Below are 18,258 nucleotides of genomic sequence, written 5' to 3' on the forward strand. Positions count from 1 at the left end.
TTATGATTATTTTATTAAAAATTACTAATAAAAGTAATCATTTAATATTCAAATTGCATTTTGTAAAAAATAACTTATAATGTATGTATTTTGTTCTTGTATATATTCTTTAGTTCATAATGGATATATATACAGTCATCATATCTGGAAAGGGAAAGTTTAAAATCGTGGGACAGTCATTCAGTCACAAAAAGACAAACACAACACAGCATGAGCTAAAAAATGTTATCTCCAAAGGTGAAGTAGCTTATTTGAGGCTGATAAGGTTAAGGAAGAAGGGGATGGAGAAGCTGATAAGTAAGTACTGTGTTAGAGTTAGGTAGGAGGTAGGTTCTTACTCTCAAGGACACAACACTGTAGGATGAATGTAGACCAAAAGAAGCATTGTGTATCAAAAGGAGGAAAGGCTTTTCGATGTACTAATAAATGATCAAAGTCAAGGTAATGAATGTAATAAATTACTGTTATTTGACTATTACCGAATGTAAACGAGTCAAAACATCATGTTAAACTTTATAAAAATGCCAATTCTAGCCTCCACCACCCAAAAACAGTGGCTCAAGAGATAGGTAAGTGGTTAAAACACTTGCATCTCTTGTAGAAGACCTGGATTTGGTTCCTACCACCTACATGGCTGCTCATAACTATATGTAATTCCAGTTCCAGGGAAAGCCTGACACTCTAATCTGAACTGTAGGGGAACTACACACATGTGGTTCTACTGTTCTCCTTCATTCCTGAGGACCAGTGGCAGGAATAAGGGAGCAGAAGCAATGAACTGGGGGGGAAACGGGGTTCTGTGTCTTGTGAACACAAATGGAAATGACCCTCTGGGATCAGCTGCAAGGAGACAGATCAGTTTAATTTGGGTTAAGCAGAGTTATATAGAACTTTGGGAGGGGAATTTCCAGGGTGGGTGAATGTCATTGGGGTACTGAGGCGCCTCATTAGCATAGGGAACTATTTCAGGAGTCCCGGGTGCTTGTTAGATAGGTTCCGTGGGGGAGAAGGGGTGGAAGGGAGTTGGACCTGTAATTTTTTCTGAGGACTACATGACATTCCTTGGGTAGAGGGTGTGGGGTTTAAGGTCCAGATCATTAGAGAAGAAGGAGCCCTGCTGACAAAGGGTGTCATTCTTTCCTCACCGAGCCCAGTGGTGGTAGACTGTAACCGTAGCAAGCAGGGTTTCTCGACATGGTGCACATACATAAATGCAGGCAACACACACACACAATACAAATACATCTTTTAATAGAAATTTAAATTGCAGGGACTTTGAACTTTCTAGCTTGACAAGAATGACATAGAGATGGTGTCTGACAACTTGTCAAACTACAGACTATAGCACTGAAGGTATTGAGTATTTACAGAATGGCTAGCTCACAAAAATGAGGAATAAGTGACAGAGTACAGAACAGGGCTTAGAGCCAAAATGGTTTTATGACCAAACAAAGTTCTAAAGTTGATTTTGGATCCTGTGTAGTTGTGCCCTCCACACCTTACTGTCTTTATATAAAACCTAAATCTAAACTTAATCCTCATTTCTCAAGTAGTTCTTCTTGCCTATTGAATGTCTTAGGATACTTTGATTTTGCTCAAAATCAATCTCCTTTCACTGCCATTTGTTTTTTTTTATCTGTTCTTTCCTGTTCTTTTCTTTACTAAAGAGGTATTATGAACAAGGATTTTGTGCTAATTTTAAAACTCTGATCCTGCCTTTTTTGTGGAAAAAAAAATGTGCTATATATATATATATATAACGAAATTATGAAAAACAAAATGGGTTATCTATGCTATATATCTATGCTATGATATATATATATCAGCAAGTAATCTATCATCTCTTATGTAGGTTATAATTTATGAGCACGTAAGTGTAATCATTAACTTTTATAAATAGTAAAGTAGTCATTCCTTGAGAATTTAAACTTTCCATCACACTCTTACATAGGTCATTTTATAGGTTCAGAAAAGAATCACATAAGAAGTATAACATGGAGTGGCTTTTCCTGAAAGTCAGGTCTAACATTTAAGGTATTACATCATCCCATTACTAATTAGAAGACTGCATTAAAGAATTTTATAAATTCCAATTTTTCCTGTGGTTCTCTTCTCCCTTAGAGTTTTAAGGAAGGGTAGTGCTTTGTCAAAATAATGCCATTGATACACATACTCAGTATTTTAATTTCATTTCACAAATAATTTCATTCTTCCAGTCTGCCTCCCAACACCTGTTTTTCTTAATGGAATCCAGGACCTTTTGCTTGCTGGGCAAGTGCTCTATCACTGACTGGAGCCACAGCACTTGAGTGATTTTCTACAGGGTAGGGAGTTTACTCCATACAATGCTGCTTTTCCTTAAAATTCAAAGTCTTAGAAATAGCTTGATTTTTCTTTCTAATTTTGAGTTCATATATGTTACATGTACCTCAGGAAAAAGCTAGACATAAGACTGGGCTTTTAATCCCAATACTCAGAGGCAGAAGCAGGCAAATCTCTGTGAGTTCAAGGCTAGACTGGACCACTTAGCAAATTGCAGGCAGAAAGAAAAGAAAAGGAAAGGAAAGAAAGAAAATACAAGAACATAAATAACAATGCCTTTTCTTACCTCTCATTTTAATTTTTTGTTGTTGTGGTGGTGGTGGTTCCATTTTATCCAAGGAAAGAAGATCATCTAATATTTAATAGGATACATATTCTTTTGTTTTTGTTTTCTTTTTTTCCTCTAAGACAAGGTTTCACTATGTGGGAATGGCTGACCTGGAACTCACTGTGTAGACCAGGCTGTCCTTAAAATCAGGGCCCATCTGCCTCTGCATCCTGAGTGTTGGGGTTAAAGGTGTGAGCCACCGTGCCCAGCTAATACACTACTTAATTTGGCTTATGAATGTAATTTCAACTTATTAATATGTTATTTCCTCTCAGGAGTCAGTTTTATTCAATATTTTTCCTACTTCTTAGATATATTTTGAATGTTTTTTTTTTTTTCTATTTTTACTTTTATGGGTTTAGAAATTGGAAAGTGGGCTTGGAATATAATCCTGGCAATCAGTTTCTTACAGAAGTACTTGAATTTCCAGAACCCACATTTAAAAACGTCCCTGTGGTGGTTCAGCCTTGTAGTTTTTGGTGTTTCGTGCTTTTAGTTCCAAGCTAGGTTGCTAGTGCTTAAGGAATGACACCAAGGTTGTCACCTGGTCTCCATATATAAGTGCATGTCCATATGTATATACATGTGCTCACACCCATATGTATACACCTGCATTTACATGAACATGCATATTGCCTGTGTGTACACAGAAAATGTAAAAGATGAAAGTTGACAATTAAATGAAGTGGGAATGTTAGCTTGCAGAAAATGCTGCAGATCTATCTTCTATTACAGGCCTAGCTCCTCACGTTATAGTGAATGTTTCATGAGTGATCTAAAGACACGCGTGACAGAAGAGGAGGTGGATGTTGTAAATCATAGCATGGAATAATTGTGTTCCATTTTATATGTTGATTAGCACACTTAGCATTTATGTTACAGAAGAATTATCTGTGTTTCTTGTTAAAACGAACAAATGGACAGCTTTGTAGGCTTTGCAGTTTAGGTGGTCTGAAGCAGTCCCAGGAATTGCCATTTTAATGAGATCTTGAAAGATTTTCTGATAGAGGTTTTTCTAGGTTTGCCCTCAAAGAAAAACTCATTAAAAATATTCTACAACTGAACATTATGTACAGGGGCTGAGATTTAGCTTAGCGGTAGCACCCTGCGTTCAGTCCTCAGCTCCAGGGGGAAAAAAAGACAAAATAATAAACATAAGTAAATTACTTATATCTTGATTTTTAAAAGCTTAAATGGTGGTGGCTGGAGACATGGTTCATTAGTTAAGAACATTGACTGCTCTTCCAGAGGACCCAGCACCCACATGGCAGCTCACAACTGTCTGTAACTCCAAAATCTGACACCCACAGATATACATCCAGGCAAAACACCAATTGACATAAAATAAATAAATGAATGAATGAATTTAAAAAGCTTATATGGAAAATTCCATATTACAACCAGTTTCTGTGACAACTTGATTTTGTTACTGAGGAGTAAGTTTCTTCAAATATTTTAGCACTCTGGATTCCAAGATGTACCGGATGCATTTATCTTTGTATCTCAAATGTTTTCTAGTGTTGTGAGTCTAGGGAGTGGCAGTTTAGCTGTGTAGAAGTCTGCTTTTAACCACCTTAGGAAGCTTTCCTATAACCTGATACATCATAGCATGTGACACTCACTTTCCCCCTGTACTGTTGACATAGTTATGAAATGGATGGTTTTGGTTAAGAAACAAATGACTGTTAAACATGTATCTAAGCAGGCAAATTGAATGGGAAAAGTTTAAATAGCCAAGTCCTAGTCTTAAGGCTTTTTACATCTCTTTTTAAATTTTTGTTTTGTTAAGATAATGTTTATGGGCTGGTGAGATGGCTCAGCTGTTAAAGGTGCTTGCCGCCAAGGTTGACGACTTGAGTTCAATCCCTGGAACCCACATGGTGGAAGGAGAGAATCAACGTCTGCAGGTTGTCCTCTGACCTCCATAAGTGCACTGTGGCACGCACACACCCACACATAGCACATGTACTAAACAAATAAATCATCTACTTGGAAAAGATGTTTACTTTTCTCAACTTTTTAGAATATTCACCGTAGACTTTCACTATTCTTCCAGATATTTTATCAAGCATAGTTTTACGTGGTTTCGCCTTTGTTGAAAACATATTGTTTTTGTTGTTGTTGTTATTATTTTGTAATAAATAAGGTATTTTTTTTTCTTTCTAGTATTGTTGTCCAGACATGATAAGTAAATTTTTGGGACTGACTAAAACAGAAATTTCAAATACAGCAAATGAAGCTAAAACTCTTGATTCAGAGAAAGGAAAATTGATAATGTTAGTTAATGACTTTTATTATGGGAAACATGAAGGAGATGTCCAGGAAGAACAGAAGACTCACACAACCTTTAAATGCTTCAGTTGCTTGAAAGTTCTCAAAAATAATATTAGGTATGTAAATATGAATTTTTATTTCAATGAAAGTTGAAATACTAAAGATATAGCCACTGTGTCTTTTTGAAATTTTTTTTATTTATTATAATTTATTCACTTTTTATCCCAGCTGTAGCCCCCTTCCTCATCCTCTCCCAATCCCACCCCCCCCCCCTCCTCTCCTCCCCTGCCCCTTCTCCAGTCCACTGATAGGGGAGGTCCTCCCCCACTTCCATCTGACCCTAGCCTATCAGGTCTCATGAGGATTGTCAGCATTGTCTTCCTCTGTGGCCTGGTAAGGCTGGCCCCTGCCTCAGGGGGAGGTGATCACAGAGCCAGCCACTGAATTCATCAGAGACAGAGACAGCCCCTGCTCCCCATTTCGAGACTGAGCTGCCATGGGCTACATCAATGCAGGGGTTCTAGGTTATCTCCATTCATGGTCCTTGGTTGGAGTATCTGTCTCAGAAAAGGCCCCTATGCCCAGATATTTTGGTTCTGTTGCTCTCCTTGTGGAGCTCCTTTCCCCTCCAGGTCTTTCTATCTCCCCCTTCTTTCATAAGATTCCCTGCACTCTGCCCAAAGTTTGGCTACAAGTCTCAGCATCTGCTTCAATACCCTGCTGGGTAGAGTCTTTCAGAGGCCCTCTGTGGCAGGCTCCTGTCTTGTTCCTTGTTTCCACCCCCTTCTGATGTCTATCCTGTTTGCCTTTCTGAGTAAGGATTGATCATCTTACCCAGGGTCCTCCTTGCTTAGCGTCTTTAGGTGTATACATTTTAGTATGATGATCCTATATTATATGTCTAATATCCACTTATAAGTGAGTATACACCATGTGTGTCTTTCTGTTTCTGCTTTCTCAGAATGATCTTTTCTAGTTCCCACATTTGCCTGCAAATTTCATAATTTCCTTGTTTTTAATTGCTGAGTAGTATTCTATTATGTAAATGTACCACAATTTTTGTATGCATATAGTATTCCATTGTGTAAATGTACCACAATTTTTGTATGCATTCCTTAGTTGAGGGACATCTGGGTTGTTTCCAGGTTCTGGTTATTACGAGTAAAGCTGCTATGAACATGGTTGAGCAAATGTCCTTGTTGTATGCCACTATGTCTTTATCATTACTCTCTTGATATTCTAGATAAGCAACTTCAGTATTTTCTCCTTTGTTGTATTTTCAAATTCCTCCATAAATCTGCTGCTTTGTCTTTCATATGGCTTAAGAAAGGACAGAAATTATTTTAATTTGAAAAAAATAAATTTATCTTTTGATAGTGAGATAGAATTTGTATATTTTTAATTGTCTTAGGTCTCTGAATATTATTCTTTCACAATACAAGAAGTACTTCTCCAGAGTTTTCCAGGTTGACATCCTCCTTATTAATACTATTTAATGCTCAAATCTTCTACTTTATATTTATCATCTTTATAATATATATATCTTATGGGACATGTGATGTTTTCTAGAGATATATTAATTTCAGGAGACATGTCTATTTTAATTTTAAAATTTAAATAAAAACTAGATATTTCATTCTCAATGGAATTTGGAATTTTTTTAAATATACAAATGTTTTAAATTTTAGAAATTTATACTTTGTAATTTTTGAGTGTCATGTTATAAAAATACCACCTGTAAGAACAAGAAGACATACTGACTGATGGTTTTCATTTATTATATAGTCTAAGTTTTACATATTATTAGATTTCTACCCTTTTTCATTAAAGGCTTACAAATATACATCAAAAATTTTAAAGTTTTACATTGGACCCTTACAACCTTTCTTCTACTCTTTACCTCTTTTTTTGTTGTGTTGTTTTGAAGACAGGGTTTCTCTGTGTGGCTTTGGCTATGCTGGACTCACTTTGCAGATGAGGCTAGCCTTGAAATCCCAGCGATCCGCCTGCCTCTGCCTCTCTGAGGGCTGGGATTCTAGGCGTGCACCATGGCGCCCAGTTTAACCTTAACTCTTTACTGTACTGGTTTCATTGTTTTTATTTTTTAAACAGTCTGATTTTTAAAAATTAATTAAGTTATTGATTAAAAACTGATATTTTAATACACATTTTAAAATAAGTTACAGATATGAGTGTACTTCTTTTAGTTGTACTTCAGAAGTGGATGTGCGACAGAGAGGGAGGAAATAATTAAAACACATATAAAACTCAACTCAGAAAATGAATTAAAAGAAGATGTGCACAAACACACATACTTATGCATATCTTTCAATTTACTAAAAATCTTGTGGATTTGCATTTTATACACCAATAGTTTATTGAGCCCAGAGTTCATTCACTTTTCTCTCTTGTGTGGCTTGCTGTTACAGGGATGCTCATGGGTTGTTTTTACATTCCAAAGCTCATACACCACTTCACCTCCTTCAAGAACTAATGGTCCCAGTAGTTTAACAGGGAGGTTGTGCTTTGGATGTAATGCTAAGGCAGTCTAGAAGTAGACCTCTACCACCTAGTTCCATATTCTTAACATTACAGCATTCAGTCAGGACATAGGATGTAACGAATGTGAGAGGCTTTCAATGTCTTCATTTCTTGTTAACTGTGATTCATGCAGCAATTTATTTTAGCAAAAGTATTTTTGTCTTTTACTTTTAAGATTATCCCATTTAATATTCAACATGAAAAGTAACTTTTTCTAGGAGTTATTTCAGGACATTAGTTCTATTTGTTTATATTATTAGAATATTTAGAAAATTTAAGCCTATTTAGTAACATACAGAAACTGAACATTGAAAACTTACTTGTAAAGTGTATCCTTAATGGGGTAAACACCTCATGACCAAAGGAATTATATTATTTTGCCCTAATTTTTGTCAGTAAAATCTGAGAAGGCAAATTTTTGTTTTGTTTTGTTTTTTGCTTTTGAGATAAATTCTCACTATGTAGCCCTGGCAGTCCCAAAACTCAGAGAAAGATCTGCCTTCCTTTGGCTGTTAGGTTTTAGGATCGGTGTGTGCCACTGTGCCTGGCCTTGCAGTTGTTTATAATTTATATAATGGTACAAAATATATCAAGATTTCTGTTCTGACTTGTCATACAGGTTTTTTATTACTATTTTCTCCCCTATTTGGGTCACTAAAAACAGGTCATTGAAAGAAGTTTGCATTTTTTTTCCCCTGTTCCCATATACTGGCTTGAGAACTATGCATTCCAGTTAGGCATTATGTAAACATTGAGAGAAATCAACTAGCTGGTTAATTCACTACTTTACATAAATATACTTCAGTGCTTCAAGGTGTGAGCTGAAAATTTACTGGCTCATGCTATTTTGCCTATATGTAAATATTTAACCAAGTCTAGAGTTTTATGCAGGTGTTTATAGAGCTAGTATTAAAACCAAAGGGGGGAAAGGGTATTTCCAAGTATATTACAACTTGCTTTGAGGAGATACTGTTCTTTAGAGCTAGGAGAAAGAGATACATGTCACAGCCTTCATGATGACTCTTCTCTGGATTGATAACATTATCATATAGTTATTTCCTTTGAAGCCTCAAACTGAATGATTTTATTAATAGTTGACCCACTCTAAAATTTATTTGATGAATACTACTTTATAATTCGGCCAAAAGCTTCAGTAAGTTCTTTTAAATAGGTATTCTCATTTATGTCACACTCTGCACTAAGGGTCACAGTTGTGCTTATAAGAAGCCTTGCAGGGAGGCCGAAATAGCAAAGTGTAAAACTGAAAAATGGAGATTGCCTTAGAAAGGACACAGTGTTACGTTAAAATGAACAGTTTATGCTAAGAGTTAACAGTATCACTAAGTAAGTGAAAAGTTCTTGTAATTACAGGCATTAAAACTGCTATTATATGCATTTAAAAACAAAGATACAAATAAAAAATACTAGTAGCTAGAATTTATTGTATATCTTCAGATTATTAAAGGATTTTTCCCATGACTAGTTGCTTTTACTGATAGGTTTCTATTTCTTTAAGTATTATAATTTACAATATAAATAGTACTTCCCATGGCATAGAAGTCAGTTATTTTATCTAAATCCAGCCATCTGAAACTAGTAATATTTGAAAAGAAAATGAAAAAACAGGTGTCTACGTAGAAAACTTCAGATCACTATTTAGAATATGCACTTTCCTAGAGAAATTGAATTCTCTGGATTTTGAGTAATACTCACTTTTTTTTTTTTTTTTTAAATAACAGTGGGTTCAGGTATTGGTGAGATTCCCTTTGAGTATTTTAATTTGAATCTTTGCTGACGATCTTTTGCAGGTTTATGAACCACATGAAACATCATTTGGAACTTGAGAAGCAGAGCAGTGAGAGCTGGGAAAAGCACACCACGTGCCAGCACTGCTACCGCCAGTTCCCCACTCCCTTCCAGCTGCAGTGCCACATTGAGAGCACGCACACCCCTCATGAGTTTTCCAGTGAGTGACAGCTCCGTCAGTGTCGCATGTTCCTAGGCTTGACGAGTCAAGCTCAGCAAATCTTGAAAAAACTGTTAAAAGAAATAAGAACAGGAAATAGGCTGAATTTGGGGGGGCAAAACTCTAACTTGCTCCAGCAGCTTCAGTTCAAATCCCAGATGTGTGTCTTTTTATAGCTACATGAATTTAGGCAGGTTCTTTGGTGAGGCAATAGGATAACAGACATGCCTTCATGGTGGTGCTTAAAGGAGAAATTACACTGAGTGTTGTATGCTCTACCTCCACCACTGCCACTTCCACAGACATACTGTTGATACTGCTATACAAAATGAGCCTTTCTATTTTTTAATTAAATTTTTATTTTTTAGTATTAGTTACAGTTTATTAACTGTATCCCACTCCCTCATTCCCTCCCAACCTCACCCTCCCTTCCCCCATCTTCTCCCTGCCCCTTTCCACGTCCACTGATGGGGGAGGACCTCCTCCCCTTCTATCTGACCCTGGTTTATCAGGTGAGCCTTTATATTTATGTATTTAAACTGTTGTAATACTTTTCTTTCTCCTGTTTATAGCCATTTGTAAAATCTGTGAGCTGTCATTTGAAACTGAGCAGATTCTTTTACAACATATGAAGGATAATCATAAACCTGGTGAAATGCCATACATCTGCCAGGTACATCGTGTTTTACAGTGTTATTAACTGTTTGTTTGTTATTTGGGTGTTAAGATTTGTGGGTTTTAGATAAGTTGTTAGTATTTTTTTTTTTTTTAAGTTATGGGATCAAGGGGTGAACATTTAGCTCTGTCACAGCCAGTCAACTCTCCATTACGGCAAGTCAGCAATGATAGTAAGAGAATGAATGGATGTGTCTGTGTTCTAATAAAACTTTATGGACTTCAAATTTTGAATTTCATATAATTTTCATGTGTAGTGAACCACATTGATGTGTTTTTTGCCATTTAGGTAAAAATGGTAGCTAAAATTAAAGTCCCTTCTACTTAATTTACTAGTGTAAAGTGTCTTGGCATAATTCCTGTGAGGGGAAGACTATGAACTAGATTTGGCCCAAAGGCTGTTGTTTGCTCCCTAGCACTGGAAAGGGAAGAGCCCTGACCGAAAAATAGATGTGAATTTACTTTACCCTAGAAGATAGTGCAGCCATGTGACCAACATACACATGCTTAGTTATATAATACTCTATTGAGGACTTTGGGACAAGTATTTCTTCAGAACCCGAAGGAATGAGAGAGCAAGAAAAAGATGATATGCCACTGTCATAGTTTGGAGGCAGGATTTATAATCTGACAGGGAGTGTTTTATGTAGAAATGAAGTATTTTATAGGACAGAAAGTTCCAGAGCTTTCAAACTCAAGACAGGGTGGGCTGATAGAGAAGTGATCTGATAAAAATGAAAGTACCTTTTACATTTTGAGGAGCAGTCTTTAGTTCTGAAGGATCACTTTTGTCTGCCTTTTTGGTGTCTGCATTAGTGAGCCCCTTACATACATAGGCATCAGAGATGGATTGATAGTACATAATCTAACAAATGAGCTACCATTGTTACTTTGTAGTTGCAAATCAGTTATAGACTTTCCATTTAAACATAACCTTTTTGTTTCTAGGTTTGCAGTTACAGATCATCATTATTTTCTGATGTAGAATCTCATTTTAGAACATCGCATGAAAACACTAAGAATTTGCTATGTCCATTCTGCCTCAAAGTTATTAAAATTGCCACACCCTATATGCATCATTACATGAAGCATCAGGTGAGGTTAATAATTTCTACCTTTTCATGTTATCTGATTATTACTCAATGTTGTTTGTTCTTCAAAGGGAGTAAAGTTGTTCCACATACACAAATTTGTGCTGAACCACGTGTGAAACTTCCTACACTTCTTTCCTTACTTCTTTTCCAGTGAAAGTTGGTTTATAAATGGTGACAAGTCTTAAAGATGCCAAGAAATAGGAAGACTAAGATTGAGATAAAAACAGAAAGCAAATGGAATATGGGAAAGATTGGCTACGTCAGGGTTTTAGTTGGTATGGGAATGATTTTGAAGTATTCTCTCAGGAAGAGGTGAAAAATTAGTTTGAACTGAGAAAGAATCAAGATAGAGAATTCTTAATCTTATTTTTCTCTGTCTTGAATTTTTCCCCTTGTCCAAACCCCTGGTATTATGATAAGTCACATTGTCATTATTAACCTAGATTAAGGTTTTATAGTTAAATGACAAAGAAAACAAGTGTTCAGTTAAAATTTGAACTCTGCCAGAACATAGCTTGTTTTCTGAATGGCTTTTGCTGGCTTAGATCTGATCATCATTCGTTGTTGAATCCTTCCTTGCATTTTTTTATGTCATACTTACTGGTTCTTTTCCTGAAGCAATTAAATTATCCTTTGAGCTAAAAACATGGCTGCAACACTGAAAGCTGTCTTTAGCAGTCATCCTTTTGTTGCAATAAAAAAAAAAAACTCATGTCTGCACTGGATCTGACTGTGTTGTCGGGTTTGCTAGTCTATTTGTGCTTTATTGTGTCAGCACGCCAGGTATTTCCCATTGTTAAGTGCCTGTCATGTTCAGTTAATTTCAGTTCATGAAATCAACTTCTGGGTTTTTTATTTTAGTTTGTTTGGTTTTTGTTTTTTTGAGACAGGGTTTCCCTGTGTAGCTCTGGCTGTCTTGGATCTTGCTCTGTAGATCAGACTGGCTTTGAACTCACAGAGACCCACCTCCTTTTGCCCAAAAGTACTGGTATTAAAGATGTGCGTGTGGTTAACTTGTGTGTTTAATTGTTAGAGAACATAAAAGTAGAATTTTCCAATGAATTTTGAGTCAACTGTGTTATTGCTGTGATTCTACTCATCCTAGCAAGATCTTCTATTCTAGAATCTGCTTAAACATTGTTCCATTGGTTTTTCATACATTTTTTTTTCCTCAGATTTTGTTACTGGTAAATTTGACAACTGCCAGGTTTATAAAATTAAAGAGTTTTGTCTCTTAAAATAGGATTTCTCAAAATTTAAAAGTATAGTATTATTACTTTTCAGTTTACTTGGCCAACAGACTCTTTATTTGAGGAATAACTGTTATTGAATCTTTATAAACAGAGTTCAGAAGACACTATTCATACCCTGTTTCATCTTTCAGTTTTAATTTTAAAAAGGAGAGTAGATATAAAGAAATCTCTTATTTCATTATGAGGCTTTTAATCTTATTTGCTCACATACTTCACCTAGTTCTTGAGTAAGACACAGTTATAGGAATGAGGATATATGGACCCTGTATGCAAGCTATGTAATTTATTAAGTCTTCACAACTAAAGTTGTCTTAACTTGTCACAGGTGTTGGTTTCTTTGTTCGGAGTACCTGTAGGATAGTCATCAGTAAATAGGGGGCACGATGTTAGGCAGAAGGATCAAGAATCCTTCAGCTTATTTACAGTATTTATGAGACACTGGAAATCATAAATGATAAAGAGATGATAAAATTGAAATTGAAAGTATATTACTAATGCACTGTTAGATTTTAAGAACAGTTGGTTTTGTGCCTTTAGTGTTTTCTGAGGACCTTAGATGTTATTTTTTTAGAAGATTCATTATACCAAATAATAATTATTGTATTTGTGTATGTGCGTGCGTGCACACACGCTAAGAGGCCAGAAGAGGGCATCATATGTTCTCCTCTGGTACTGTGCCTATTCTTTTGAGGCGGGTATCCTGCTAATCCTGAGGCTTTCTCGGCTACACTGGAATCTAGCAAGCCCAAGGGATTCTCCTACCTCTGCTCCACTCAGAGCTGGCAGTACAGGTATTTGCAGGGTGTTATATAGTGGCTGCTCCTCATCCACCCAGCCATCTCTCTAGCCTCGCCAGCTGATTTTATAACTAACAACCCAGCTCATGTCACTGTTGTTGTTTGGTTTTTGAGAGAGGATTTCATGTAGCCTAGATTGGCTTTCATTCTGTGGGAAGAATAGGGAACAGAGGATAGAAGGGGAAAAACACAGAACTTTTTTTTTTTTTTTTTTTATCACAGTGAAATCAATGTCTTGGACCAGTGTGGTAGTGATGTTTGGCGATAAAAACAAGAAGAAAGTGTGTTTGACAGATTTTATTATATATTGCATGTGGAGTGTGAGGGAGTAACTACTTTTGGCCTAAGCAGTTACAAGAATGAAGTTTTTATATTCTGAACTACAGAAAAGACTAAAAGAAGATCTGAATTGAAAGGATGGAGGCAGGGAAATAGACATGAAATCTATCATTTATTTTTGTTCATGCTAATTCGAAAAGTATATTAGACATCAAGGATATCTTGGTTTTTTTATTGCTGTGATAAAACATAATGACCAAGGCAACTTATAATAGTGTCTAATTGGGCTTACATAGTTTCAGAGGGTGGAGTCCATGATGGAGGACCAGCATGGGAACAAGTAGTAGGTGTGTTGGTTTGAGAACCTGAGATCCACAATAGGAGGCAGAGACAGACAGACAGACAGGCTTGAGAGACTGCCTGCTCATGTAAACCACAAGGGGTAGTATTAAATACATGAGTATATGGTATTTAAAGTTGTATATTGAGATCTTAGTGATTATAGAGAAAAACATTCTGGGAAATGAACCCATGTGAACTGTCTTTTTAGCTTGTTTATTTTCTGATTCTTGGCTGTATTTTCTGTTTTAATTCATCCTCTTTAAGTATGTAATAAGTAGATTGGAATTGCCTGCATCTGTGGAAAAAAAACAAAACAAAACTAATGAACCATACTTGTAAAGTAATCTTAAAATGACGCTTGAACTATAAGATCTTACTATTAAATACTACTTTGAACATTGTAACAGTTTTTTGTTCTTTTAAAATACTGAATCTTATGGAAGAAGGGGGAGGCAGAAAGACCTGAAGGGGACAGGAGCTCAACAAGGAGAGCAACAGAACCAAAAATATATGGGCCCAAGGGGTCCTGCAAAGACTGATACTCCAACCAAGGACTATGCATGGAGAGGACCTAGACCCCCTGCTCAGATGTAGCCCATAGGCAGCTCAGTCTCCAAGTGGGTTCCCTAGTAATGGGGACAGGGACTGTCTCTGACATGAACTCAGTGACTGGCTTTTTGCTTACCTCCCCCCTGATGGGGGTGCAGCCTTGCCAGGCCACAAAGGAAGATGATATAGTCAGTCCTGATGAGACCTGATAGGCTAGGGTCAGATAGTCCCTATCAGTAGACTAGGGGAGGGTCATTGAGGGTGAAGAGGGAGGGAGAGTGGGACTGGGAGGAGATGAGGGAGGGGCCTACAGCCGGGATACAAAGTGAATAAATTGTAATAAATAAATAAAAATAAAAATTAGGGCTGGAGAGATGGCTCAGAGGTTAAGAATACTGACTGTTCTTCCATTGGTCCTGAGTTCAATTCCCAGCAACCACATGGTGGCTCATAACCATCTACAGTGAGATATGGTTCTTCTTCTGGTATGCAGGCAGAACATTGTGTAAACAATAAATAAATAAATCTTTAAAAAAAAACAATTCTTTAAAATAAAATAAAAATTAATACAAAAAACTTTTAAAATGTGTGTGGGTATTGTGCCTGTATTTAAGTCTGTGCACTGTGTGAATGCCTGGTGTCTGCAGAGGCCAGGAAAGGGTTTCTGTTGGGTTCCCTGAAACTGGAGTTACAGATGGTTGTGGACCACCATGTTAGTGATAGAAATTGAACCTGGGTCCTCTGGAAGAGAAACCAGTGCTTTAAATTAAGTCATCTCTTCAGCCCCTCTTTTAAAATAGTATGTTGACTTGTAAGAAATGTACTTTTTGTGGCATACAGTGTGATTGTTTGGAATAGTTATACAGTGTGCTATCAGCAGGTCTGAGTAATAGCATTTCCCCAAGTTCTTTAATATTGCCACTTCTTTGTACTCAGTAATCATGGGTGATTAATGGCTACCATGTTGGACAGCCAGAGAATATTTTTTTCCTATAGGAAATGTATTGACTAATACTGCTTTCATTCTTAAAAAGCATCTAGTTAAATTTATTTGGTTTTAGAGAGGTCATTGTATCCACTTATAGACCAATAGGAAATAGCAAAAACTTAAAAATAACATTTGAAAAATTGTGTGTGTGTGTGTGTGTGTGTACATGCTAGAAATTGAACATGGGTCTTCTGGAAGAGCAATATGAGCATTTAACTGCTGAGCCATCTCTCTAGCTCCCAAATGACATTTTATTTCCGACATAAAAATGTAATATAACTATTGTTCACAATATCAGGTCTTTAAATGCTTACCTTATAACTAAAGGAAACTTCTAATTGTTAGGACTCTCTTGGTTTTTTGAGTCAGGTCTCACTATGTAGTTCTGGCTGTTCTAGAACTTGCTCTGTAGACTAGCCTGACCTCAAACAAAGGTCCACCTGTCCCTGCCTACTTAGTGCTGGGATTAGAGACATGTGCCACCATACCTGACTGAACCTGTTTTTACAGCAGGTTAATAACACAAAATCATTGGTATTGTCTATTCTACTAATGTATTATTAAAATTAAGTTCAGAACTTAGGATTTATGGCTATAGAAATTATTTTTCTTTTTTCTAATAGAAAAAGGGAATACATCGTTGCACCAAATGCAGACTGCAGTTTTTGACATGCAAGGAGAAAATGGATCATAAGACTCAACATCACCGAACATTTGTAAAACCCAAACAGCTAGAAGGACTGCCCCCTGGAACAAAAGTACGTTCAAATGCATGGTTTGCTGCCATTGTATACTAAGAACTAACTGCTGCCTAGTTTTATCTATGGAACAAAATGTTAGAAAATGACTTGATTTTTATTAAGTCTAATTTTAGATTTTATTGCTTTTATGCATAGAAAGAAAACCATCTAACCATTGTTTTGAGTTTTGTTTCGAGTGTTTTGAGTGTTGGGTATATTCTGTCATAAAAAGTGCAGTTAAATAAACTCCCGTGGTCAGTGGGTCGTTTCAATATTGTGTGGCTGCTTGAGCTTCTCTGGTTAGTAATATATGTATTAGTTTTAATGTTTGTTATCAGGAATCATATTTTTTTTTCATTTATTTTTGTATCTCCAGCATCTTTTAGAGTGCCTAATGCTACAGGTTCTCAGATGTTTGTTGAAGTTGTTATTGCTGAGTCTACTCTCAATGAAGCAAATTCTGCTGCTGGACAGCATTGTGAGCAAACACTTGTCTGACTGTAAATTGATGATTGTAATTTACTGTTCCCTTTTTGCCTTATATATACCTGTTTTCTCTGACTTCTTTATATACAGTCAGCTCTTGAATATTTGCTCCAGTGGAGGGAAAACAGAGGCATGGATAATCCAATGTGAAACAGTTCCCCAAACATTTATATTTGCCTTTGGGTACTTACCTTTGAATGTGGGTATGTCTTTTATTTAAATTGACTAAATAATGCAAAGCCATGCTCTGAAGACTTAGGGCAAGAGGAGCTAGCCAGCATCTTTCTCTGCAGTCCCTTCGTTTCATGCTGGAACTACATATGCAGAATACTAATGTAAACAGTATAGTCCTCTCTCATTTCTTCCCAAATTAATAGTAATAATATTAATGATACTAAATGTTTTTCCAACACCTTAGAATGACCTAATTCTAAGTGTACTTTTTCATATATTCTATTACTTAATTCATACAGCAGTAAATGATATAATAAAGCCAGTGTTAGTCTATGTGATAGATAGGAAGAGGCTTAAGATGCTGTTACTTTTGCAAGGTCTAGTAGCTAGGAAGGCAGATTTAACTTCAGATTTTTTTTAACTTGGTCCACTGTTTTGTGTATTACACAAGTACGTGTGTTAATAGGACTTCATCATTGGCTGTTCCTCAGGTGTGAGGAGAGTGTAGTCAAAGATTAATGAAAATGTTGGTAGGTGATTGCATTTTCATTGTCAACCAACACATGTAACAAACAGAAAATGTTGTTCTGAACAGTAAATAATAAACCTTACTGTTTATAAAGACTCTTAAATGCTATATTCTCCTGATAGTGTAATGAATTGATACAACCACTTGCATAAATTCTAGGCAGTGTGCTGCAGAAAGAACAAGTCACTTGTGCTGTAGATTTTCGTTTGATACTAATAACTTCAAAGGTTAGCAGGCTTTTCTAGAGGGTTTTTTTTGTTTTGTTTTGTTTTTGTCTTTATTAAGTTTTAGGCTCTGTGTTTGGGAATAACTTTTAGTTATATCAGAGTGTAAATATAAGTATGCAATGTGATCTTTGAATTAATCTTATTTATTAAATAGCAATGTTAACATGCAACTGATTATGATATGAATAGTTATTTTAACTGAGTTAATTTCATTTCATTGGTTGAATATTTAAGGCAAATAGATGACTATACCCAGTTTATCTGTGCTTTTAAAAAAAATACTTACTAAACAGCTTATTTTATAGAGTGATTATTTTTTAAGTAAATATTTTTCATCACTTTGTAGGTTACTATTCGCGCTTCAGTTGGACCCGTTCAGTCAGGATCTGCAGTCACACCTTCCATCAGTGCCAGCACTTCCACCCTCCAGCTCTCACCTCCACGGACTGAAAATATGACTGCCAAAAATCCCATGAAACTGAATATAAGTACACCAAACACAGCTGTATCCGATCCCAATAAACCTAATGAAAGCAAGCCTAGTGGAAATAAATCTAAAAACAGGTCAAAAGTCTCTAATATGCAGAAGAAACAAAGCACTTTGTCTAATAGTAATAGAAAAAGTAAAGTGAATACAGCATTGAGGAACTTAAGGTATTGATGTACTTCTGATCCACATTCCCAGCTTAAACTC

The 18,258-nt window shown here is 36.1% G+C and overlaps 1 protein-coding gene across 5 annotated transcripts in view; it reads left to right on the top strand.

Annotated features, from left to right (window-relative positions):
* Znf280d (zinc finger protein 280D) overlaps positions 1–18,258 on the top strand; it is a 67,183-nt gene that overhangs the window by 15,137 nt on the left and 33,788 nt on the right. For 3 of the 5 annotated variants that reach the window (XM_055598257.1, XM_055598271.1, XM_055598275.1), the window contains exons 7-13: positions 4,817–5,040; positions 9,274–9,431; positions 10,004–10,104; positions 11,055–11,201; positions 16,032–16,166; positions 16,525–16,626; positions 17,911–18,218. In XM_055598257.1, the coding sequence (XP_055454232.1) occupies positions 4,817–5,040; positions 9,274–9,431; positions 10,004–10,104; positions 11,055–11,201; positions 16,032–16,166; positions 16,525–16,626; positions 17,911–18,218 (1,175 nt within the window). The remainder of the gene's footprint in view (positions 1–4,816; positions 5,041–9,273; positions 9,432–10,003; positions 10,105–11,054; positions 11,202–16,031; positions 16,167–16,524; positions 16,627–17,910; positions 18,219–18,258) is intronic. The other 2 variants (XM_055598264.1, XM_055598269.1) reach the window with 2 other exon arrangements.

The sequence above is a fragment of the Psammomys obesus genome, unplaced genomic scaffold (assembly GCF_907164565.1).
Source record: "Psammomys obesus unplaced genomic scaffold, mPsaObe1.curated_primary_1811, whole genome shotgun sequence".
NCBI lineage: Eukaryota > Metazoa > Chordata > Mammalia > Rodentia > Muridae > Psammomys > Psammomys obesus.